The sequence below is a fragment of the Lipophrys pholis genome (genome assembly GCF_963383615.2).
Source record: "Lipophrys pholis genome assembly, chromosome: 2".
NCBI classification, from domain to species: domain Eukaryota; kingdom Metazoa; phylum Chordata; class Actinopteri; order Blenniiformes; family Blenniidae; genus Lipophrys; species Lipophrys pholis.
In genome coordinates this window covers 4,750,879-4,776,178 of record NC_137636.1, presented here as the reverse complement: position 1 = coordinate 4,776,178, position 25,300 = coordinate 4,750,879, and the positions used below count along the sequence as shown (strand labels likewise).

Sequence of the window (25,300 nt, the reverse complement as noted above, 5' to 3'; positions counted from 1 at the left end):
AAGAAAAAGCAGGGACGTTGAAAACATTGTAGTGAGCATTCCAGGTGACAAGTCAGCTGCTTTTGGATTTGAATTATCCAATAAACAATAGACTCTACTCACGCTTTTTCAAGTGAAAATACATCATTTTCACGTTTTCAATTCACAAAAGTTTCGCGTTTACCCTGCAACATTTTGAAAACAATGTCCATTTACACGGAAAACACAGAAAACAATGTAGTTAGCATGTTGGGTCACGACATGGCGCTGTTTGTTTGTTCATTTAATCCAAACCACACACACATGCATGCAGAGAACAATACGCCATAAACGTTAACAATAGAGGGGCACAGATATTCTAGTGGACAGACGACCAAGTTGGATTGTTACTACAGTGACTGTCAAAATAAAAGTCCCAGGAGAATATGGAGTCATGCACCTCGAGAGGAAACATTATTATCATCCATCTACCGAGCATGTGCAGAAGAACTATTTACTACCGTCGTAGTGCTCATGAGCAATCGCAGCGTTTCTGCTGTCAACAAGGACACAGAGCCGGAGCATTTCCAGAAAGTGTCATTTTCCCCCAACAAATTATTCACTTTCACTTGAAATTGTTGCCGTGTAAACAAGGCCTCAAACGTGAAGATCAATGTGTATTTAATACCAAACTTCATTCAAAAAGGATTTTAAAACAACCCCAGAGGGCCAAAGTGCCGCAAACAAAACTAACACATGAAATATCTAAAAACATTGAATCTTTAAAGTTACTCTACCAGAATCCACACAGGAAAAATATACATTTTTTTAGGACCCAGTTTTAGTTATTGATGTACATCTCTAATACGTTGGCAATCCCTTTCTCAAGTAAATTTCTCATTACACTCATACAAATGCGTCTTTTCAGCATTTAAATTTTGGTGGAACGTCGTCTGGTTTGTTGAAATCATGACGCTCATGGAAAATCCAGAACTATCGCGAGGCACATATTGTACACAAGATCCCGTTTGTACACTCGATCTCGATTCGCACTGGAAAAAACGATCTACGATTCGTTTCACAACATTTCAGACTGTTCTCGTGACTTGAAGACTCTTTCTTTGAAAAACTTTTTTTCCGGCTGAATCGGTCAAATGTTAATATTTTTGCTTGACGTCATCTCTGACGTCCCAGAAACCCTGGCGGCAGGATTCCCAAAGGTGACGTCAGTCAGCAAATCAAATAGTTTGATGACTACAAATTCCAGTTTGCTTGTAAACAAATCAACTTTGATGTGATCGAATGAAGCAACTGCAGGTCGGAAATGAGTGGTGATGGTCTGGTTTTCATGTATTGGTTTATTCTCTGTGCAGAAGAATATTTTCTTTCAAGATTTTTTTCTGGTAGAGTGACTTTAAAACGTGCATGAAGTACATTTGAGTACAGGCAAATAAATCAAGACTTTAAAAAAAAATCCTGATACTTGTGACTTCTGAGTAAAAAGATGAAATCTTGTGAAATATTTCAATACTAAAGAGAGGCAGTCTTTTTCATCTTCATGACTATTAAAAAGAATTACCAAGGTTTTACTAATAAAAAATAAACTACATGGAACAGCAGAAAGAGGAAAAAGGAGGACGAGGAATCTGGGGGTCTGGGGGGGGGTTTAACACAATAAAAGTTTACGGTTCATAAATAAAGATGGCAGTAGGTTAGACTTTTAAAATAAGCTTTCTAGTACAGGGGTGTCAAACATGTGGCCCACCAGAGGGTCCAAACTGGCACAATTCCATTCATTTAGTAAAAAAAACAGTCGTCTGAAGGAACCTTTTCAAAGCAAATCCACAAATTCTACCTGAGCAAGAAACCTGCAGAACCAGACTGGAGACTTTCTGCTGTTCCAGTTGGGGTTGGGGGATAGTCGGCCTGTGCTCAACACTGTGGTTCAGATACAGAGTGAGAGTATTTGTACTCAAGTACAAATGTTGCCTTGTCGCAGAGAACGACACGCCGCCTTTCGCCCGCTGTCACAACTCAGCGGACGGCGGGTGATGAAATCTGAGGAGGCTTCTCCTCCTTCTTCTCCTCCTGTCTTTACATCTCTGCTCGCGGCTGAGAGGCATCCATCCCAGAGAAGAACACAAACAACTGACGCAAACTCTGCAGCGCGCAGCAGGAACTCTGTGATTCATGAGTGAAGCCTGTCAGCCGGCGTTCAGCCCCGCTGGAATCTGTCAGCCGGGCTACACCCACCGCTGCATACATCAGCCCGGGGAGGGGCGGGGGTGAAGCTGATGAAGCGCCAGGATTCTGATCTGTCTCCTCGGACTTTCTCGAACTTCGCTGAGATCTTTTAGCAGCTCAGGTTTCGATGCAAATAAATACAGAAAAACTACAAGTCTGTCATCAAAATATGGATGTAAGTACAAAATAAGACGGCAAAACTCTTTGGCCCAAATTAAAAGAGAAACCTTTCATAGCATTTTGCGTGTGGAGAAAATGCAACGTTTGGAAAACGTTCCCACTCTGTCTACATAGAAACGGAAGAAAACACAACTTTTTTAAAACGGCGTAACCGAATCTCTGTGGAAACGGGGAAAAATGCAAAATTTTTGTGGAAATGTTTAAAAAAAACTTTTCTGAAGCGCTGCTACTGCTCATGTGCACCACAGCCTTAGTAACTAGTTCGTCTGCACATGCTCAGTAGATGGACAACAACAACAATGTTTTCCTCCACTGTGTCATGACTCCCGGTCCATGTACTCCTGGGACTTGGTACTTTTATTTTGACAGTCAACGTAATAGCAATCCAACTTGGCCGCCTGTCCATAATAATGTGTGTGTTCTCTCATTGTTAATGTTTATCACATATTGTTCCCTGCAACTTATGAGTGTGTGGTTTCATCACAACAAACATCCACTAGTGAATAAACATAACTACATTGTTTTCAGTGTTTCTGCAGTTTCCATGTAAACCGACATCATTTTCAAAATGTTGCCGTGTAAACGCAAAACTTTTCTGAAACAAAAAAGGGAAAATGACGTGTTTTCACTTGAAACAGGGCCTCAAAGTCTGTTATTGTGAATTTACAGAGCATGAATAAACCGATGCATTGAAACATCATTCATCACAGTTCTTTTGTGGCCTGGGTAAATCATGATGCTGATAAATTGGCCGTTGCATTAATCCCGTGACCTTGTTCCTCTGAGGGTTTTTTCCTCTCTGTCGGAGATCAGCTAGAATGATTCAGCCTCAGGCTGAAGCTCCACATGTTAACAAAAACCTGCAACTCAGTCTCATTATTCATGTACGAAATACGTTTGACGTCATTATGCTTGAACAAATAAACAGGGCTTCTCTTAAAAGTGCACATACGAGCTCACGTTTGTGTCGGGACCAACCAGTCCATATCTAAAACAATGAAAATGAAAATAATGCTGCTTTGGAACGTGTAGTTAGACAAGAAATGTTCACCAAGTCCATCGTAAAGAGTAAAAAATCTATGTGCAGATTTAAGCGTGAATAATCCAGTTCCTTCAGCTGCTGTTCCAGAACTTTCTTTTAACCCACGATTCTTTCTTGTCTCCAATCTCTTACAAGCGTCTCACACAATTGGAACTCTTTACGCTGCTCTTTTTCTGTTTTCACTTTCAATTCTGGACATTTTTCTTCATGAAGACATTTTTCTTGCTCCGCCACAGAAATCCAGAAGGGTTTTTTTTCTGCTGTATAATAGCAGCTTTCTGTGGTCATACAATGACATCTAGTGGTCACACATGGTATGTACCATTTCTTAAAGTAAGGTCATGACAAGCTGAGCCACTAAAGAAGAAAAACCTTACAAATGTGCAACTTCTAGTCCAGAAAATACAGTACGTAATACTCAAACAACAATCAGCTTATTAAAGTTCGTCCATAAGTTTATTCATAATTTCCATGTTACATTTAAAGCCTAAATTTTCTTCTGAATCCAGAATAAGACCTTGAGCTCATTTTAAATTATATAATTTCTTCCGTTAAGTATTTTCTGTGTATGTCAAGATTTCATAAAGACATTTTTGTATTTATCCTCCGAAACAAGCCAGCGAATGATTTATGAAGCTCAACAAGCAGAGATCCCGTCTTCACTTCAGGGAGGTTACAAGTTAAATCTGAGCTAAATCTGAGCTAACGTTAACGCCCAGTGAAACTGGAAGCCGCGTCAGTCATCATTAGCATGCCGTCAAGAGTCCCGCTGCTTCTTACGAGAGCTGAAGAAAAAAACGCTTCATCTCCGCGCTTCCTTTAGATATTTACTTTAGGATTCACCTCGGAGCTCATGAAGGTGTTTTTCCAAACTGAAGGTCGTCCACAGTGTCTCAGTTTGTTGTTCTGGGGATTAAAAACCATGGAGGACGCGGCTTTTCGCTCAGGTTTCTACTCTCATTCAGCACGTCTGAGAATTTAGTTTGAACATATTAAACCAAGGATGGAGATATTTTCAGGTTATTTTACATTTAAAAATTTCCACAAAAACTGTTAACTGTTAATCTGATGCAACAACCCGCCTCCTAATCAGTTCCTGTGGCTAATGCTAAAGCTAGCACTGCATGCTGGAGCTAATCGGATGATACATCATTAACGTTTGACCTGAGAAACAAAAAAAAAAAAAACAGGTGACGCAGCCCAACCAGGTCAAACAATTCAGATTAAACACCATTTAAATGCATCATAATGGTGATTTTGTGTGTTAAATGCAAGTTGACAATCTGTGATTAATAAGGATTAATTACAGTTCGATTTGAGATGACGAGCTAACTTCTTCACATTGATTCTCAACCCTTCATAGCAAAATCAGGTACAAAAGCTTTAATGTTGAACTTAAGATTACAGAGCATCTTCACAGTGCCGACAGCTTCACTGACGTGTAAAATGAAAACCAAGAAACGTGAGTGGGTGTTCCTCCGTGAGGTTCTGGTTCTGGTGGTCCGGTCCCTTCAAGGAGTTCGGGTCCGGTTTCCTGTGACAACCTGAGCAGTCTGGTAGCGGCTGATGAAGACGTTTGCTCAGTTTATATCTCCGCTGACTGTCAGGAATGAAGCAGATTGACTCAATAAGGATCTGATCTTGCGGCGCTCTGCTGGACTCTGGATAATCCACCAGAGAGACGGGGAGTGAACGCTGAACCTTTCAGGGGGCTTCGCACTACCGGGGTCCCGGGATAATTAATGTGACGGCTGAATTAACCCCACCACCACCACCACCACCACCACTCCTCCATCCTGTCATGCCGCCATCTCGCCTGTAATTTACTTCCAGTCGTCTGGCGGAGCAGCCGAGGTCGTTACTCATTACCGAGGACACAATGATTCATGTTGAATGAAAGTCGAGTTAAAAACCGTGAAAGTCTCACACAATATTCTGAGGGACGACGCAGAGGATTTATTCTTTTCTCCGCTGTGATTACTTCGCTCTTCAGAGGCTTTTTAACCTTTCGAACCTGCCTGCTGCTGAATACCAGCTCTTTAAATCCAGCTAACCGGTCCACACAACAAAAACAAAGTGAGCAGACTTTTAAAAAGGTGAAGAGACATGTCACATTCATCTCGCCCTCTAGTGGTGGCAGCAGTTATTACAGGAGCAATGTAGGAGGCAGGTCATGAGGAGGTGTAGTGTTGTGGTCAAAACCCAAAACAAGACCAAGACTTCTAGTCTCAAGACTAAATCAAGACCGAGATCAGCGCATCCCAAGACCAGAACTTTAAGGGGCCTGAGATCTTAAAGTCCTTGAAAACCAGGACAGCGCTCTACTACTACAACCAGTCCCCCCCCAAGAGTTTGCGAGCCTTTTTTTGTGATTGTTGTGGCTCAAAATACCTGATGTCGTGGAGCTTTTCCAGAAAATTGTGATTAAAGTTGCAGTGGCGTTTCTTTATGTGTTTGTTGATGTAAAATTCCAAGAACAAATGAAAGTTTTAATGGATGGTTGAAATATTTGCTGCTCGCCCCCCCCCCCCCCCCCTTTTAACAATAATTCAATAATGTTTTGACAACTGATTAATTAACATTCTGAATTATTGACATACTTTGACGAAACAACAAAAACACTGAAAATGGTCCTCTACGTCACCTTGACATGACAAACAACAGATTACTAGGCTTTACTTTTCCAAAAAAGAGACGCAACTGTTGGCATTTCAAAAGGACAATCAGGAGGACTGGATAAGATTCTATTAAAGTACATTAATCTCATCTATTTAAGACTTTCATCTCAGCCGTCAAATTACCAACAACAAAGATTTACAGTTCAAAAATTAAAGTGCACAGAATTTCACAGTAAATCCATAATGTAAAATTGTAAACAACACACACACACACACACACACACACACACACACACACACACACCGGGAATTGTCACACTCCGAGTCAGTTGTCACTAGTCCCTGCTGACCCCCAGAACCAACCCCCTTGTTTAGTGACGTGACCTTAAAAAGTGCATGAAACATAAAACAGTTGCGGACGAGTGACCCCGTTCCCACGGCGATGGATCCAGACATTGATTCTGGAGTCAGTTTGCGGGACGGCTGATTGAGTTTGATCGGTCCACAGATCAAAACAACTTCCTCCAAAAACAAAGTCAGGCAGTTCGGTCACAGGAGCAGCGACGCAGCGGACGACGTTTTCGTTCGGTTCACGTTCGGTTCACAAAAACGTTCAGACGATGTGATGAAAACGTGGGATGTTAAACAAGACGCTTTCAACTTTGCGATCTTTTGCAGTCGATGGCCTGAGTGGCTCTAAAATTACTCGTTTTAATTCACACCCTTGACTCCGCCTGCCTTTTGTTCCCACTGTCCACATTTTCACTGAGATGAGCCACGACAATAAAAATCAAAGCAAACTAAAAATCTTCTCATGAACTTATTTTCAACATCTGATAAACTGTTTGATTCACTATTTTAAGTTAATCTGTCAGCTTTAGGCTGAATTAGCTCGCCTCACAAGCACATTTAAGTTTATCTGACTAATCTTTTGTCTCATGTCTTTCTTCAATCATGCCGACGTCGCCTAAAAAAATTATTTCTGTTCGTTTTCATTCATGATGTGTGTGCGTACAGTCTCATAGAGCACACACACACACACACACACACACACACACACACACACACACACACACACACACACACACACACACACACACACACACACACACACACACACACACACACACACACACACCAACTGCAGCAGAAATTCCCCCCAGGGTAACAGGACCTGTGGTCGAGAAGCAGCCAATTATTGTGTGTGTGTGTGTGTGTGTGTGTGTGTGTGTGTGTGTGTGTGTGTGTGTGTGTGTGTGATGGAAGTGACCATTAGAAAAACATCATGAATCCTCTCTGCGGGGCAAATGCATTATGGGGGGGGGGGGGGGGGTTTAAGAGGCTATGGTGACCTGGCAAGGCGACACACACACACACACACACACACACACACACACACACACACACACACACACACACACCCCAGGCTGCAGAACCACTCAGTGTGTGTGATGCTGCGTGGTCTTTGTTGCAGGATGAATAAGAAGCAGAGCCGGCGGGCCGCAGCTCCACTGACAATGTTTTAAGATCCACCAAGAAAAAACACTGAGTTCAGTTGAGAGACTGTATGTGTACACACACACACACACACACACACACACACACACACACACACACACACACACACACACACACACACACACACACACACACACACACACACACACACACACACACACACACACACACACACACACACACACACACAATAATAGAAGGTGAACCAAACTCACGGGGGTGGAGCTTCCATATGACACGCCCTTGATAACCAGCTGCCTCCTTCACTCATCAGCACTAATCAAAAGTATTGATCCCACACAACCATAGCAACCAGACCATAGCAACCAGACCGTGGCCTAACTTCAGCATCTTGTTCAGAGTTAAGGAAGCGTTGTAGTTTTGGTAGCGTCACATTAGCAGGACGTGTCCCCAAATATTTTCAAGATAAAAGACATTGTGATCAACTGCCTCACCTCTCTGCCCATGAAGGAGGAGCCGCCCGGACACTGGTGTGACAGGCGGAAGAGACACGCAGGGCTGCAGAGTCTGCATGTGAGAGTTTCAGTTTGTGGTTTTTGTTTATTTAAATAAAAGTATTATGGTTTTGGGAACTTCTGACTCTGGGACTCTGTGGGGGAACCCGGCGGTGGCGTGCGCAACTTGCCACAAAACCAACCCTCTTTTATGACAGGCAAGACCCCTATCCAACAGACCAGCATCACACACTTCATCAAATTAATTCTGACGATAATTTTGTAAGTACGTCACTTATATATGACAAGCTTAAAAAGTCTGCAAAGCAATAAATGCAAAGACCAAAGCCCTGAGCCGAGATAACGAGGCTCTGCGGGGGAAGGTTCGAGGCCTCCAGATGAAACTCTGCCAGCAAAAACACTTGGAAGTCAAGTACAAGCGTGAGCAGGGAAGGAGCCGAGACTTAACGGGAAGCAGAACCAAACTCCAGCGACAGCATCTGGAGTTGGAAGAAAAACTGAACAATGACGTTCACATGAAAAGTGACTTTTCACCACTGAAGGTGCAAAATGATTTGCGGTTGCAGCAAATCAAGAATCTTCAGTTCCAAAAGATGAACCAGAAAAAGCCGTACGAACAAGCGTGTCTTGATCTCCAGCTCAGCGAAGAGGAGGTCAGAGCAAAGCGAGGGACTGCTGTGGGAGGGAGAGGTGACGGTGTGACGCTCTCCCTTCATGAGATTGAATTTGATCCTGCGCCGCAGAGCCAGACCACAATCCAGACCACAATCCAGACCACAATCCAGACCACAATCCTGACCAATCGGACGACGGCTCAAACCGACACGATGCGGACTGGGAACCTCATAAGCTTGACGTGAGAGGACCAGAGGGGAGCCGTCACGCGTTCCAAAGCTCCTCGAGCCTCTCTGTGTGGAGGTGACGTGTTCCCTCTGTGTCCCTCTGAGCAAACAGTGGTCCAAATCATTCTTTAAGACGCCATTTCCATGTCTTCAGGGAAGCCAGAATGAATGTTTTTTTTGAACGACTTTCCTGGACATTGCATGGCTGTCCTGTCTGGACGTCATACGAACGTCCAAACAAGACCTCGGTTTGAGGCGACGCAATGAAAAGAATGTGAGATGTGAGAGGTTCAGTTTGTGGTTTTTGTTTATCTAAATAAAATGATTATGGTTTTGGGAACGTTCATCAATAATTAATCAGTTAAAAGCTTCATATTTAAGTCCCGTTTCTACGAGAACGATTCAAGTGAAAATTCATCGTTTCAGGAGAGTTTTGCATTCACATGGCAGTGTTTTGAAAACGATGTCCATTTCCACGGAAACAGCAGAAACACAGGAAACGATGTAGTTAGCATGTTGGGCCACTAGTGGGTGCTGTTGGTGGTTTTTGTAATGAAACCACACACACACACACACACGCCTGCAGAGAACAACCCAGTGTAACGCCACAAGTAGGAGCATTTCAGAAACGTTCCACCTTGGTATCTGTTTCCAGATAGTTTTCAGTGCTTCCCTGCAACGATGTCGTGTAAACGGGACCCCCCCAAAAACACTACTAAGGTTTTACACTTCCCTTGAATTCGTTGTGGTTTAGATGGCGCGTTCAGAATTCATGGGAACCAGAAGTCAAACTGCTGTTAATGAGGAAAAGAACTGATTGATCTCGACTTGGAAAAAAACTCTTCGAAGAACAGCGGAGGGACAGTGTCACGAGGAAACCAGAAGGGTTAAGGCCTAGTCATAGTCCAAATGGAGGAAGAACAAAGTTTGCTCCTCGGAGCTGGTGCAGGTGTCAGTCGTCGGACCCTGCAGGAGCTCCACTCAGAAGCGTCTGACAGAAGGAAACAGTTTAATTAAAGAGAGAGCCGGCCGCCCGTCACAGGCTGCATTACTTTTATTGCGGCTGTACATTTGCGACAAACGTCTGTGTGACAGATTGCAAAGCAGCAGAGGGAAGAGGAATCTGAGAGCACCTTTTCTCTAAGTGTGTGTGTGTGTGTGTGTGTGTGTGTGTGTGTGTGTGTGTGTGTGTGTGTGTGTGTGTGTGTGTGTGTGTGTGTGTGTGTGTGTGTGTGTGTGTGTGTGTCCTGGTCAATTTTCTTTTCCATTCTCACCTCGTACAATAAAGAATCCTCCCACAGACGTGACCTGAAATCTTCACCAGGTGCAAGAGGCTGCAGAGCGCCACCTGCTCCGGGCTCGCTGCATCAGCACCGTGCATTAGCATCGTGCATTAGCAGTGTGCATTAGACAAACTGCAGTTTTCCGCTCCTGGCTTCTCTGTTTTCTAACTGTTAATGCTGACGTTTTCTACATGTTAATGCTGACATTTTCTACATGTTAATGCTGGTGTTTTCTACCTGTTAATGCTGACGTTTTCTACATGTCAATCCTGGTGTTTTTAACCTGTTGTTGATTGGGTTTTCTACCTGTTAATGCTGGTGTTTTTCACCGATTTTTTTTCCGGTTAATGCTGGTGTTTTCTTCCCGCTAATGCTATGGTTTTGAACTATTCTACCTGTTATGCTGGTGCTTTCTACTCATTAATGCTGGTGTTCTTTTTACATATCAATGCTGGTATTTACTGTAAATGCTGGTGTTTTCTTTACCTATTAATGCTGGTGCTTTGTAACTGTTAATGCTAGTGTTTTCTACCCGTTAATGATGGAGTGGTGCACCGGGGGTAATGCACTACGAGGACAAACTGCAGCATCACTTCTTGCTCAGTGCATTCACAATAATAATCTGCAGAGTGCACGGGGATCCTCACACAAACGCACAACTCGGAAAACTCCTCTAATTAAGTTAAACGTAAGTTCCCAAATAGTGGAATTCCCATTTCAGCTGAAATCTGCAGCCTGACAACAGTTTCTGCAGATTGACAAAAGCTAAATCCTCATCAACTGTCATTGTAAAGTCATGCATTCCTGCAGAATTTACTTCAGCTGCAGAAATCACCGCGGATTTGTGCAGAATACTGGATGGAAACAATTTCACTATAAATACATTTCCGAGGAGGGAAAACGCGATCAAACTCAGTCTAAGTGCACAGACGTTGTTAGAAACTCACGCATGTTACTTCTCGTGATTAAATATCTTGTTTTAAAATATGCAAATTAAAAAGCCTGATCGCGTCACTCAACATCTGCTCCGTATCTTACCTGCAGCGGAGATGCGTCCGAAATAAAGTTCATTGTGGTGTTTCCGGGAGACAAATAGAGGAAAATCTCTGGGAATGAAAGTAAAAGTGTTTTCCTGTAAAAAGGGAGTGGAGTCATGAAGAAAGTCCAGAACCCTCCACGGTGCAAATGAGAACCTGGGCTCCGAGTCTGAGCTGCGGAGCTGCTGCAGCGGCTCTCCACCGGTGGACCGGGAGCAGAGAGGAGGGAGCAAGAGGATTCACTCCCCGACCTGCTTCTTCGTCTGGACAGGGAGCAGAGAGGCGGGAGCAGGAGCACGCCAAGAGAAGTTTCCCCCCTACCTGGCAATGTTGTTTTACACCTGTTATTGCTGGAGTTTTCTACCTGTGACCACCAACTCAAATGTGTGTGTGTGTGTGTGTGTGTGTGTGTGTGTGTGTGTGTGTGTGTGTGTGTGTGTGTGTGTGTGTGTGTGTGTGTGTGTGTGTGTGTGTGTGTGTGTGTGTGTGTGTGTGTGTGTGTGTGTGTGTGTGTGTGACTTTTTGTCACTTAATTTGCTGACACAGAAAAACAGACATTATAAAATTAGTCAAATAGATATAAGAAAGAAGACAGATCTAAATTAGAGACAGATTTGTACAGACATATAGAAAAATACAATTAGGGACATACACATTTACATGTATATACATATAGACACAGACATGTATAAGTGAATACATCAACATATATATGTCGACAAAAATACATAGATAGAAATGAATAAGAAACATTTTGTAACCTAGTGTTATAATGTCGCACTAGATTATGGCCATGTTGGGATTTAGCTAATGTTAACGCATACACAATGTTGTAGAGGCCAAACACATCTTAAATTACTGTCTATATATGGAATGTATAGTGATCTGTTATTAAAGAAATGACATGTTTATGGTTGTACTTTTGTGGTTTTTAAAGCCTGTAACAACTAGAACTACACTCGGTAGAGCGCAGACCTTCGCCAACACCGGATTTGTTTGTAGAACCAAGTTAGCACCGCTAGCATGTTAGCTCATATCGATACTAACTAGCCGGTCAGATACCAATATCACCGAGGTAAACACTGAGCCTCTCCATGGCAACGGAAGCTGATCTCCTTCATGAGGTGCCTCTCCCATCTGCTTTGTATTGGAAAACTATTTTGGGATTTACTCGTAAACAGTTGGCTGCTAACATCCCAAAATCTAATCGACTGGTCCTGGGATGATGACAGATCATCCCTGAAGATTTCATGCAATTTGGGTTAATAGTTTTTGTGAAAAGTTGGCAACATACATACATACATACATACATACATACATACATACATACATACATACATACATACATACATACATACATACATACATACATACATACATACATACATACATACATACATACAAAAATAATGAAATAAATACACGCAGACAAAAACATCACCTTCCCCCAACTTTCGTCGGGCGAAGGTAAAAGTCAAAGAATATCACAGACCGGCATCTCTGCAATCCGACAGCCCTGAACGCATCACATTTGACGTCATGACGTCGCGGCCGTGCTCTACGTGCGTGCCGTTGCCCGTTCTGCCGCGATTGTTGACAGGAGTGTCGGTTCCCGCGTGCCGCCGGAAAACTGGCGTTTAACGATGATCAAGACGGAGAAGATCCTCCACCTGAGGAGCAGCCGAGGCCACAAAGTCCGAGTCGTCCGTGAACACTACCTGAGGGAGCGCGTGCCCTGCTACAGCCGCCTGTGTCAGGACGAGGGCTGCGACAACGGTGAACAACAACAAACTACACACACTATACACCCAGCCGCCCGTGTCAGGATGGAAGCTGTCACAATAAACTAACAACAAATACACAACAGATATCCAAAAGTTTATATACAACACAACAAATTTACAAAACAAGTATAAACAACAACAGATAACGATATACTAATGCAAGTATTACACAACACAAACACTGTCCTGCAGTTAAACACGCCACACTAAATATCCACAAACAACTACACAAATAGAAATAGCAAGCAAATACAACAACTACACACATTCATACAAACAGCCTCCAGTGTAAGAAATGCAAACACCAACAACTACACAATAACTACACACCACAACAAGTCAACAAACTCCTCACATTCATACAACCAGCTGTAGAAACAGTGAGGACACAAACAGAGGAACCTGAAAACCTTCAGGATGGAGAGTAAACACACCAAGATGTGTATTCCTGCTATTTTCTGTGACGTCATCCCCCCCCCAGCAGATGGGAAGCTCCTCCCAGCCGACCTGACCCACTACGTGGTGCCGGATGCTGGCGTGGTACTGGACTTCCTGGAGGTCCTGGAGTTCAGGGAGCTGCAGGGGGTGGTCTTCACGCAGACCGCCTGCCAGGCGCTGCAGAGCAAAGGACGCAGGTAGGGTGAACCCCCCCCCACCGTATCCACGGCAACATGGTGTCAGGTCTTAACTCCGTTCAAATGGCAGTTGTGCTCCAGTCCATAATGAGTCTGGACACGAGTCTGCTTCCAGCCTGAGATCAGTCAGGAACCATTCGCAACCCAGTTCGAAAAACTGAAGCCATTTTAAAACAACCCCAAAAATCTATCTTGTACCAGTCTAAACCGAGTCCAGAGACTAGTCTAGAACCAGTCTGAACCCACTTGCAACCAGGTCCACAACCCATCTAATCACCGCCACAAATCTGCAGAACAATCTACTTCTTTAGTAAACCTCGTGGAGTCTCGGTATATTTTCAGTGGTTGAACACATTTAATGACTGTGTGTCTGCAGGTATTACAACCGCCTGCGGACCCTCCTCAAAGACCCTCGACACGACTGCGTGCTGTTTGCGAACGACTTCCAGGAGTATTCGTACTGTCCGAGAGAAAAAGGCGAGAGTCTGGAGAGATGGCAAGCCAGGTCAGTGCAGGAAGTCTCCCGGCCAGACTTTACCGACAGGCAACATGTCCCGACGGGTCTGGAACTGAACCGAGCCTCAAGACAAAAGATCATTTTTAAATGTTTCGTCTGGAAAAGTGTTCAAAGATCATTTTGGGGGGGGGATTACTTTTTTTTTTTATGTAAAAGTGTGAAGAGCAGTGGTCCGAGGACGGAGCCCTGTGGTACCTCATGGCTGATGAATGTGACTGAGAGCTGTCAGCAGTAACTGTGTGAAACTCTGTGTGTGTGTGTGTGTGTGTGTGTGTGTGTGTGTGTGTGTGTGTGTGTGTGTGTGTGTGTGTGTGTGTGTGTGTGTGTGTGTGTGTGTGTGTGTGTGTGTGTGTGTGTGTGTGTGTGTGTGTGTAGGAGTGTGTACTCTGCTGCAGTGTGGTACTACAACCACCTGGCAGGCATGATCAGCGTGGTGATGATCACAGAGGACGAAGACGCAGTGACTCGATACAACAGCCTAAACTCAGGAGTGTTCGTCATCACCGTGCAGGTATGAGCCAACATGCCGACCAAAATCGAAGTTTAAAGTTTAATATATATATTAATTATCACCATTATAATTTGGATTGATGAACTGGATTCATGGATTAGGAATCATATCTGATTTGACATGGATTAAATGTGATGATGAACTGGATTAAATGAGTTTAAACGGGTTTGAATCTGATAGTTAACAGATTTTTCACTTGTATAAATCTGATTTACCCTTGAGAAGAAACTTTTCCCAATAACTGAATGTGAAAAAAATTTAAAACACAAATGAAAATTTGCTGTATGAGGATGAGGACGGCCTCCTCCTCCTCCTCAGAGTCGCTCTGTGTTCTTGCAGCCTGTCGTCTCGTTTCAACAGCAGTGTTTAGTTTGTTGGGATTATTTAGTGTTTTGCTCGATGGGATTACTCAGTATTTATGTTGCTGGGATTATTCGGAGAGCTGCTGTCGTCACGCTCTGGTCTGATCCCGTCGCTCCGTCGAGCCGCCCGAGTCAGTAAGCAGAACCGGAGGAAAGTTTTTTTTTTTTTTTTTTTACTTTCACCCTCTAATTGCAAGAAAGTGTGTAAAACATTAAAAAGATCTTTGTTTATTTTTTGTCCAGAGCTTCAAAGGACTATTTCACTTGAAATACTATTTCGAGTGAATAATTATAGTCTTCTCACAGGTATTTAAATTATATTTATATTAAGAGAAAATAAACATTTCAGAGGATTCTGTGTATTTGAAAGAGGTAGATTCAGAACCAATGTTAAATATTGATGTTTCCTTCCTGGGAGTCATTTTATGGAACGGACTGAGTCACGACTTAAAATTGTGTAAATCTTTGTTGTGCTTGAAAAAAAACATTGGAAGGTGAAATAATTAATTATTAAAATGGAAAAGGATTTCTATTATTTTGTTTAGTTTTTTCTCTTTTGTATTATACCTGTTAGGTTCTATTTGTATTTTTTCTCTCTTCTGTATTACTGCTGTTATGTTTCGTCTTAACTTTATGGGTTTTTAAGGCAAAAATGAGCCTTGGCTTCTGCCTCGACCCATTTCGGTTACAGATATTGTGGGAAGTCAAAAAATAAACACTGAAACTGTAAACCAATAAACCAATCACTCGTTAGTTAATTTTCTGGGAGAACCGTTGAGGAAGTTGTGGACACGATGAAACGCCATCTAGTGTGAAGGTCTCGAAAACAGAATCTGTAAAAGTCCTCCTTGTTCTGAATCTGCGTTGTCTCGCCGTACTGCCAGCTGCTCCTGAAGGCTCCTTCGTTCGTCTGCAGGATTATCTGCAGAACTTCTGGCCGCAGCTGCAGGCGGCTCACGAGCTGTACGCCTCCATCCGCCAGGCGCAGCAGGAGAAGGAGGGCGAGGACTCGCAGAGGGAGTACTCCGAACATCTGCCCGCCGAGCTCCTGGAGGCCGGCATCAAGTCCGGGCGCTACGTCCAGGTACCGAGCTGCGGAGCTGCAACGCCGCAGGCGTCGGGGTGGATCGGTGAAGCTTCAGCAAGAACCCTCAGGCCCACCGACGCAACGTTTTCAAGTTGCGGCCGAAAACTTTGGGAATGTTTTGGGGATCCGTTTACGCGACAACGGTGCTCAGAGTCACTGGGAATACTTTATCTCCATGGAAACGCAACTTCCTGAAAACGCTCGGGCTCGGTCTCCGTGTAGACGGCAGAAACATCGCTGGCGCTCCTTAAATGGAGAATAACAATGTTTTCCTCCAGAGTGTCATGACTCCCAGTACATATTCTCCTGGGACTTGGTACTTTTATTTTGACAGTCACCGTAATAACAATCCATCTTGGTCGTCTGTCTATGTCCGTGTTCTCTCGTTGTTAATGCTTATAGTGTATTAGTCTCTGCGCGTGTGTGTGTGTGTGTGTGTGTGTGTGTGTGTGTGTGTGGTTTCATTACAGAAACAAACAGCGACTAACTCGCCTGGCACACTAAGCACATCGTTTTCAGCCTTTCTGTCGTCTCTGACTAAACGGACATCATTTCTAAATCGTGAAAATTTCCTGAAAAGAAAATGCTAGAACAATGTGTTTTTCACTTCAGATGCTGTCGTGTAAACGGGACCTCAGTTTCGAACATTATTTCTTAGAAAGCGATCCTCATGACTTTGCAGAGAAATTTACTGCAGCTAACAAGCTAGCCAGTTAGCCACATCCCTGTAATACCACTTTGTACCAGCAGATGGTGCAGTGAGTCAGTGAGACTTCAAGAGGTTTCGATCATTTGCATTTTTAAACTTTCCCCCCCCCCCCATTCGGGCGAGAGACGGTAGTCGGAGCAGAAGTTAGTTCGCTGATGCTAACTTCCTTTAAGCTGACCCGGGAAGTAGAAAATCTTAACCTTTAACATTGAGAAACACCTGAACGAAGCTGCGAGTCATTAAAATAAACCAAACAAAGTTTGTGTTCTCTTTAGGGTTCTCTGAACGTGAGCAAACACAGAGCGCAGAACGAAGCCTTCGTCCAGACCGACGGACTCTCCGAGGAGAAAGCAGGTGGAGGCAAAAAGCAGCGCCCGGCTTGTTTGTTTGCTTTTGTCTGTATATGTTTGTTTGTTTGTTTGTGTGTTTGATTTGTGGGTAGTTTATGTTTATAGTGGTTGCTTGTTTGTATATATTTCTGTGTTTTTTGTTTATATGTTTGCTTGTTTGAAGCCAGAAAGTTAACACACAAAAGTCAAAATAATTGTTACCACCAAACATCTGGATGCAGAGAAAAACTAGTCTTGTTCACAAACTAGCCAAAAACTAAGTGGGCGAGTTGTGTGAGCGCGGTCAACAAACAATCCTACAAAGTAATGAAAGACTAGTCAGTAATTTCTTTGTTTGTGTGGATGTTTGTCATCCCCAACCCCGCCCCTCCCGCCCCCCAAGACCTGAGCGCCGGTGTGCTGGTCTTCGGCTGGAAGCATCGTAACCGGGCGGTGCACGGAGACGTGGTGGTGGTGGAGTTGCTGCCGAGGAGCGAGTGGAGGGGGAGGGGGACGGCTCTCACGGAGGGACACGGGGACGAGAAGATGGAGGGCGACCAGAGCAAACCGATGGCTACAGGTGAGGGCGGGCCGTCTTCTGCTGAGTCAGCACTGGGCTCAGACCATCTCTGCAGATCATTGCACTGCAATGAAGTTTCTAAACTCAACTGGTTAGTCATTAACTAGTCTTAACTATTTCAAAGGCCTTAAAGTCGGTAAATAAGAACCTCTCCTGCGCCTGCCGGTTCTACTACAACTGTGTCTGGTCTTTGTTTTTCTGTACTGACGTGTGACGGTCCCGAGCAGGCCGTGTGGTGGGGATCCTGCAGAGGAACTGGAGGGATTACGTGGTGACGTTCCCCTCCAGAGACGGGACTCAGTCTCAGACCAGGAACTCCCAGCGGATCCTGGCTATTCCCTGGGACCGCCGCATCCCCAAGATCCGCATCAGCACCCAGCAGGCCGACGCCCTGCAGGTAAAACCTGAACCTCCACTGCCTACACAGCGTAAATAAAAACTACAGTGGTCCCTTGATAGATCCCTGTGGAACACCACTTGTGAATTTGAATTTAACTGTACTTAAAGCCATTACATTTTTTTTAGATTTTATGTTTGCATGTACAAGTTGCAGCTTAAGAAGTTTCAATGAAATGTTTTTGAGTGATCTAACATGACTTGAACAATCAATTATCAATTATTCACGCATAAAATATTGATTCACAAAAATCATTGTTTATAATCAAATTATATTAATTCTATATGAATAGTACTAATTACAACTATAGTGGTCCCAGAATAGATCTTTGTGGAACCCCACATAATAATCATATTTTAAATTTGTTATATTTTAAGCTTCATTATTCATATTGTGGCTTTTTACCTTCTTTTATGTTTCTATGTACAAGTTTAGTTCATAAAAAGTTGCAATAAACTTTTGAGAGCTATCTAACAATACTTGAACAATCATTTGAATTATCAAAAACTTTTTAAAATAAAAATAAAAATCATAACAATCCTAAATAATTGGTACTAATTGAAACTATAGTGGTCCCAGAATAGATCGTCCAGAACACCACGTATTAAATCAACTATATTTTAAGGATAATGATTCATTATTACATATTGTGACTTTTTTTTAAATCATATTTTATGTTTACGTTGGCTTTGTCTTATTTCACTTTGACATTTAATGACATTTTGCAAAATCTGTTATTGTGTATATTTGAATTCAACAGTCAAATTTACAAATCACATCTGACCCCTTTTGTCCATTTTTGTTTTGTTGTCTTCTTTAAAACGCGAAAATGTTTCATCGATCACGTCTAAAAAAGTTTATACAGATTTATCATTTATGAAAACAATTATTGAGGCATGAATTCCATTTCTGTGTAAATTAAACCTGTGGTGGTCCCAGAAGAGATCCCTGTGGAATACCACATATTAAAATTAAAGTCTTTAAAGGGTATGAACCAATTTCTGTAGCCTATGTTGACACATTTATCTTATTTTATCAGTAGTTAATCAAATTCACTGATGAGCTTCTGTCCTTCTTCCACCTCTTGCAGGAGCACAGGGTGGTGGTTCGCATCGACTCGTGGGAGAGCAACTCCCTGTATCCCAACGGCCACAGTGTTCGAGTGCTGGGCCGAGCCGGGGAGCTGGAGACCGAGATCCAGACCATCCTCATCGAGAACTGCATCCATGTTCCTCCGTTCTCAGACGCTCAGGTCAGTCGGAGTACAAACTCCCAAACAAAACCACAAATGTAAAACTAAGATATTTCTTCAGGTGTTCAAAGTTTGAGTATATATATCACCAGAAGTCAGTGACCAGTAATCTTTTTATCTTAAGTAGTCTATTGCAAATTCGTTGTTACCATGATATCAACGTGTGCGATATAGTGGAAGAAATCTGGCGTACCTGGGATGACCAATGTTTCCACCCAGTGTGTTCATGTCCTGCATGTTAACCAGACGGCGCCGTGCTGCTCTCGAGTCCCGCCCACTGGGTTTTTTGGAAGAACCACTCCAAAGCACACAGACATTAACACCACCTGCATACATGTTTGTAATTCTCACAAATCATATTTTAGTTGGAGAAGTTTGTGATGGAAAAATAAAAATAAAATAAATTTACAATCTAACATGTTTTTTTGTGTGAGGACTGAAGAACTTCCTCAGGTTGAAAATCTTTTTCACCAATTTTGTCCATTTGCTTTTATCCGCTCTGTCTTTGTCCTGCTGGTGGCGGCGCTGCGTCTTCCTCAGCTCCGAGAGATGCCAGTGAACTCTCCGGAGAAGCCGTGGCGTGTCGACCCGGCCGAGGTGGCACGGAGGCGAGACCTGAGGCAAACTCACCTGGTGTTCAGCATCGACCCACGAGGCTGCGAGGACGTTGACGACACGCTGTCTGTGCGCCGCCTCGCCAGAGGGAAGCTGCTGGAGCTTGGCGTTCACATCGCAGACGTCACGCACTTCGTGGCTGAAGGTTCGCTCACAGACCTGGAGGCACGCGCTCGGTGAGGAGCCACGAAACGTAGGGTCATCGTGACCACACAATGCTCAGGTGACGCTGCAGATTTCTGCCGAGTCATCGTAACTGCACACTGCTCAGATGACTACGAATTTCTGCTGAGTCATCGTAACCACTGCAGATTACTACAGTCATTGTAACTATGGTAGATTTCTGCCAAGTCATCATAAGTACACACAGCTCAAATGACTGCAGATTTCTCCTGAGTCATCATTACCACTGCTGAGTCATCGTAACCACTGCCGAGTCATCGTAACCACTACAGATTTTTGCCAAGTCATCACAACCGCACACTGCTCAGATGACTGCAGATTTCTGATAAATCATCATAACCACTGCCGAGTCATTGTAACCACTGCTGAGTCATCGTAACCACTCCAGATTTCTGCCTAGTCATTGTAACTGCACACTCCTCGAATGACTGCGAATATTTTATCCATCTATAAGAACAGTGATTATTTTTCATTGGTATTATAACTTCTCCTCTTCCTCATTCTTCCTCTCGCAGAGCGACCACCTACTACCTGGCGGACCGCCGCTATGACATGCTGCCCTCCGTCCTCAGCAGTGACCTCTGCTCGCTCCTGGGCGGAGTCGACAGGTGGGTGGAGCCTCACTGTGAGACAAAAAAAAAACACTCAAAGACTAAGGACATGCAAAACATGTAAAAACAGAATCCACCGTTTCTTTATCGTCTCTCTGACTACATCACTGAGCTCACTTCTCTCTCGGTTCTGATAAACAAGCCCACTGTTAGCATTAGCATTAGCTGAAGTTACACTGTCTCTGTCAGGTACGCGATGAGCGTGTTGTGGGAGTTGGACGCGGAGTCGCTAGCCGTCAGCAGCGTGTGGTACGGCCGCACGTTGATCCGTTCCTCCTACCAGCTGCACTACGAGCTGGCCCAAGCGCTGCTGGACGGCGAGACCGCCGACGTGCCCGAGCTCGCCGACCTCGACGCCGCGGAGAGGGACGCCCGACTGGCCGAGCTCATCAAGGCGCTGGAGACACTGACGCACGTGGCCCGACACCTGAAGGCACTGCGGGACCGTGGGGGGGCGCTGGAGCTGGAGGGCGTGGAGGTATCAACACTTCCTGCTTCCAATTAGGCTCCGCCCACTTCCTCTAAAGGTTTTACAAAACTGCGCTCAACAAATTAACAGGGGTGGTGAGCTACTGGGCTAAATCCTTTTCAAAACTGCTCAAAAACCAGAAAGAAATGATTTATCAAGACTAAATCAAGACCAAAACCAGTTCAGAATCTATTCAACAAATCAGTCCTGTATCGGTTGAAAAACTAGAAGAAACCCAGAAACCACAACAGGACTAGATAAGACTTGGATCAGAAACCATTTTAATAAACAAGCCTAAAAAAGTTTGTTTGGCGGATTGTTGAGTGACTCAGCATTTTGTTGGCCAACTTTACAGTTTGTTGGTCGACTCAGCCATTTGTTCGGCGACTCAGCAGTTTGTAGAGCAACTCAAGAGGTTTATTTGGTGACTCGGAGGATTGTTGAGTGACTCAGCATTGTGGTGTGCAACTTTACAAATTTGTTGGGCAACTCGGCAGTTTGCTGGGTGACTTGGCAGTTTGTTTGGCGACTCAATGGTTTGTTGAGCGATTCAGCAGATTGTAGGTTCTACTTTCTTTTCTGTCATAGATCGATCCACATGTGCTGCGTTTGAATCCCTCCTCAGGTGCGCGCTCAGCTGGACGAGCAGAAGAACATCACAGCTCTGGTTCCTCGCCAGCCACTGGAGGTCCATGAGACGGTGGCGGAGTGCATGATCTACGCCAACCACTGGGTGGCGCGCAAGATCCAGGAGAGCTTCCCCGCCCGGGCGCTGCTGCGCCGTCACCCACCGCCACGACACGAGCTGTTCGGCCAGCTGGTGGAGAGCGCCACCGCCCGGGGCTTCAGCGTGGACACCAGGTGAGGGGCCACCGCAGTGATCAGAGGAGCTCTAACCCTCCACCTGCAGCAGGAGCTCAAACCCTCCTCCTCTTCCTCCTCCTCCTCCTCCTCAGGAGCAACAAGTCTTTGGCCGACTCGCTGGACCGGGCCCTGGACCCACAGGACCCGCTGGTGAACAGGCTGCTGAGGATGATGGCCACACAGGCCATGTCTCAGGCGCTGTACTTCTCCACCGGAGCTCAGCCGGAGGATCAGTTCTACCACTACGGTACAGAAAGCTCAGACTTGATCTAAAAACGATTCTGTTCTTTCTTTAAATCAACTTCCAGAGTGACATTCTGGACCTTTATGTACTTTGGCCTGCACGCCATAACAAGACAGAACATGATAAAACCGTATGAAGTCAATAGATAATTAGTGTGTGTGTGTGTGTGTGTGTGTGTGTGTGTGTGTGTGTGTGTGTGTGTGTGTGTGTGTCAGGTCTGGCTCTGGATCGCTACACACACTTCACCTCTCCGATCCGTCGGTATGCCGACATGGTGGTGCACCGCCTCCTTGTCGCCGCCCTGCAGGCCGACTCAGAGAAGAAGCTGCTGAGCAGCAGAGAAGTGGAGGAGACGGCTCAGCACATCAACAACAGGAACAAGGTGAGCCCTGACCTCTGACCTCTGACCTCTGGGACTCACCTGGGCCTGACCTGTGTGTGACCTCTGTGACCCTGACAGGCCGCGCAGCGCACCCAGAGCCTGTCCACGGCCCTGTTCCAGTGTCTGTACTTCAAAGACAAAGACCCTCAGACGGACCCGCGCTGCGTCGCCGACGCCATCATCTACGCCCTCCGAGACAACGGCGTGCTGGTGTTCGTACCCGAGTGAGAAACTTTTATCAGCCCGAAAACATCAGGATTCAGCGTGGCTCCTCCTCCAGGAAACAGGAGGAAGTAGCAACAGAGTGAACCGCTGTCCGCTGTCCTCCCTTCTCAGATACGCGTTGAAAGGCGCCGTGTACCTGCGGAACAAAGACGGTCAGGTGGTGACGGCGGTCGGCTCGGACGGTGGCTGTGATTGGCAGACGGGCTCCGTGCGACGGTTCCCGGATTACATCACGACCACGAGCGGCGCCGGCACTTCCACGTTCAGACTGTTCGAACACGTGACGGTGAGACGCGCCCGACTTTTAATGGAAACTTTATCTTTACATTTTATGAGTGTATTAATGGTTTTGTGTTTTTTCTTGAATTTCTGAAAAAAACTCATTTAAACCGATTCAAAAAGGTTTGAACCCAATTTTCTTTCAGTTGTTTCAATATTATTAGGTTTTTTTTCAGATTATTTACAGTGCGTCACTACTTTAAATAGTTTTTTGAACTTTTTACACAATATTTAGTTTTACATGGATTTCTTTTTCGAAAGAAAACAACTAACTGATCTGAATCTGACGACTGAAAGTCTTGAAATTTGAAGCTTCAAAGACGACTTGAACTCTGACCTTCATCCTCTCTCCAGGTTCGGATCTCGGTCCGCAGCACGGCGAGTCACGGCGACACTCTGAATCTGGAGCTGGTCAGGAACGAGCCGCACCGCGGCGGCGCCGAGCCCCGGGCGGCGGCCGCGGCGGCGGCGCCGGGCCGCAGCCAGCTCGTGCAGGAGGTGGTGCGCCTGGCGGAGGAGGCGCAGGAGAAGGCGGCGCAGCGGCCGCGGCTCTCCAAAGAGGAGAGGGAGTTCCGTCAGAGCCGGACCCCCAACCTGTACTCCCTCCTGGAGGAGGTGAGGGAGCTGGCTCTCAGGGAGCTGCAGGAGAACCCGCAGACCGCCGCAGGCAGCGCGTAGACGCCACCGCCACGCCACTTTTTTACTCCGAACAGCTTGATGTGAAGCTGCAGCGTCATCCTCTCCAATAAAGGTTTTTTTTTATAGAACGTGTGAATCTGTTCTGTTTCATAATGAAGTGAGGATGTGATGGTCAAACCATATTTCCACCTTTACGGATTAACAACTTAATCCACTGTCTGATTTATTGGTGAGAATGAGAACGATAAGGGCCCCAGATCAAATCCATGTGGAACCTCACGTGTTGAAGAAATATATTTGGAGCATAATTAGAAAAATAGATCAGAATTATTTTCATTCTTCATTCAGTAAATAAGGTGAACCTGATAATACAGATTGCTGTGGAACAACACGTCAGATTATCTATTTGAAAATTCATAACAGCAGCACAGCATTTTGTGGATATGTTTCACAGTTTTATGATATTTTTAAGACTAACTACTAAATGTTTGTTGCAGAAAATAATCCGCGGGATCATAAATCATGAAAATAACGTGCGTCCCACAAGATTAGAGATTATTTTGTCCTAAGACATTGTCTTACCTTGAAATAAATGTAGACATCCTTGATTATAATTGTGGCGTTGAGTTTGTGTGGTCTGCCACACAGCTCAGTCCACATGAGACACTCCAGTCCATGTTTTGTTTTGTAAATCGATAAAATATACCGTTAGTTATCCTTTAGTGATACCTCGTATCCAGTGACGTGCGGTGAGGTTCATGGCTGGTGAGGCCTGTCAGATTTACAATTGTAAGAACTGAAAAGAGCATCTTATTTCACTATTCATACAACAGCATGCGACTGCTAATGCTACATATCAACAACTACAAAACCACATTATCTTCAATAAATATCCTTGAGAAAAGAGCAATACGGATCCTTCACAAAGCCGGTTATCAGGAACACACAAACACATTATTTCTGAAGTCAAAATTACTCCAGCTTACTGACATTGTGCAGTACCAAACACAGTATTACTCAAGCTTACTGACATTGTGCAGTACCAAACAGCACAAACAATGTTCAAAGCAAAACATAATCTATTACCAGGGAATTTTCAACAATTGTTCAAAAATTATGAAGAGTCTTGCAATCTAAGGAGGAAATGTAACTTTAAACAACCAAGATTTCGTACGACCAGAAAACGGTTTTGTCTATCAGTATGCGGGGTGAGACGACTGAACGGGTTTAGTGTGGAACTGAAGCAATGTCCAAATATGAGACAGTTTAAAATGCTGTTTAAAAATATGATTTTCAAAAGGTTTGAGGATGAAGAAGGCCAATCACTAGACTATTTTTAGGGGCAAATGTCTAATCATTTATTTTAGTTGTTTCTATTCTTTTGGTTATTTCTATTGTTCGTTTCTTTCCTTGCACTGTGGGCTTGTG

General features: G+C 44.4%; 1 protein-coding gene across 1 annotated transcript; it reads left to right on the top strand.

Annotated features, from left to right (window-relative positions):
- The first annotated feature begins 12,792 nt into the window (after positions 1-12,792).
- Positions 12,793-24,002, top strand: dis3l (DIS3 like exosome 3'-5' exoribonuclease). The gene is made up of 18 exons (XM_080458842.1): positions 12,793-12,974; positions 13,467-13,617; positions 13,994-14,122; positions 14,510-14,645; positions 15,924-16,091; positions 17,079-17,157; positions 17,536-17,712; positions 17,940-18,109; positions 19,200-19,361; positions 19,902-20,152; positions 20,675-20,767; positions 20,960-21,248; positions 21,865-22,100; positions 22,196-22,350; positions 22,563-22,729; positions 22,808-22,953; positions 23,066-23,240; positions 23,588-24,002. Exons 1-18 carry the CDS (start codon positions 12,842-12,844, stop codon positions 23,909-23,911), a joined length of 3,141 nt encoding a protein of 1,046 aa, XP_080314968.1. The 5' UTR covers positions 12,793-12,841; the 3' UTR covers positions 23,912-24,002.
- Positions 24,003-25,300: the final 1,298 nt, after the last annotated feature.

Coding starts and splice junctions, on each gene's coding strand:
- dis3l (XM_080458842.1), top strand. CDS start 12,842: ATGATCAAGACGGAGAAGATCCTCCACCTGAGGAGCAGCCGAGGCCAC. Junction 20,153..20,674: donor GACCTGGAGGCACGCGCTCG/GTGAGGAGCCAC, acceptor TTCCTCTCGCAG/AGCGACCACCTACTACCTGG. Junction 22,101..22,195: donor GGCTTCAGCGTGGACACCAG/GTGAGGGGCCAC, acceptor CCTCCTCCTCAG/GAGCAACAAGTCTTTGGCCG.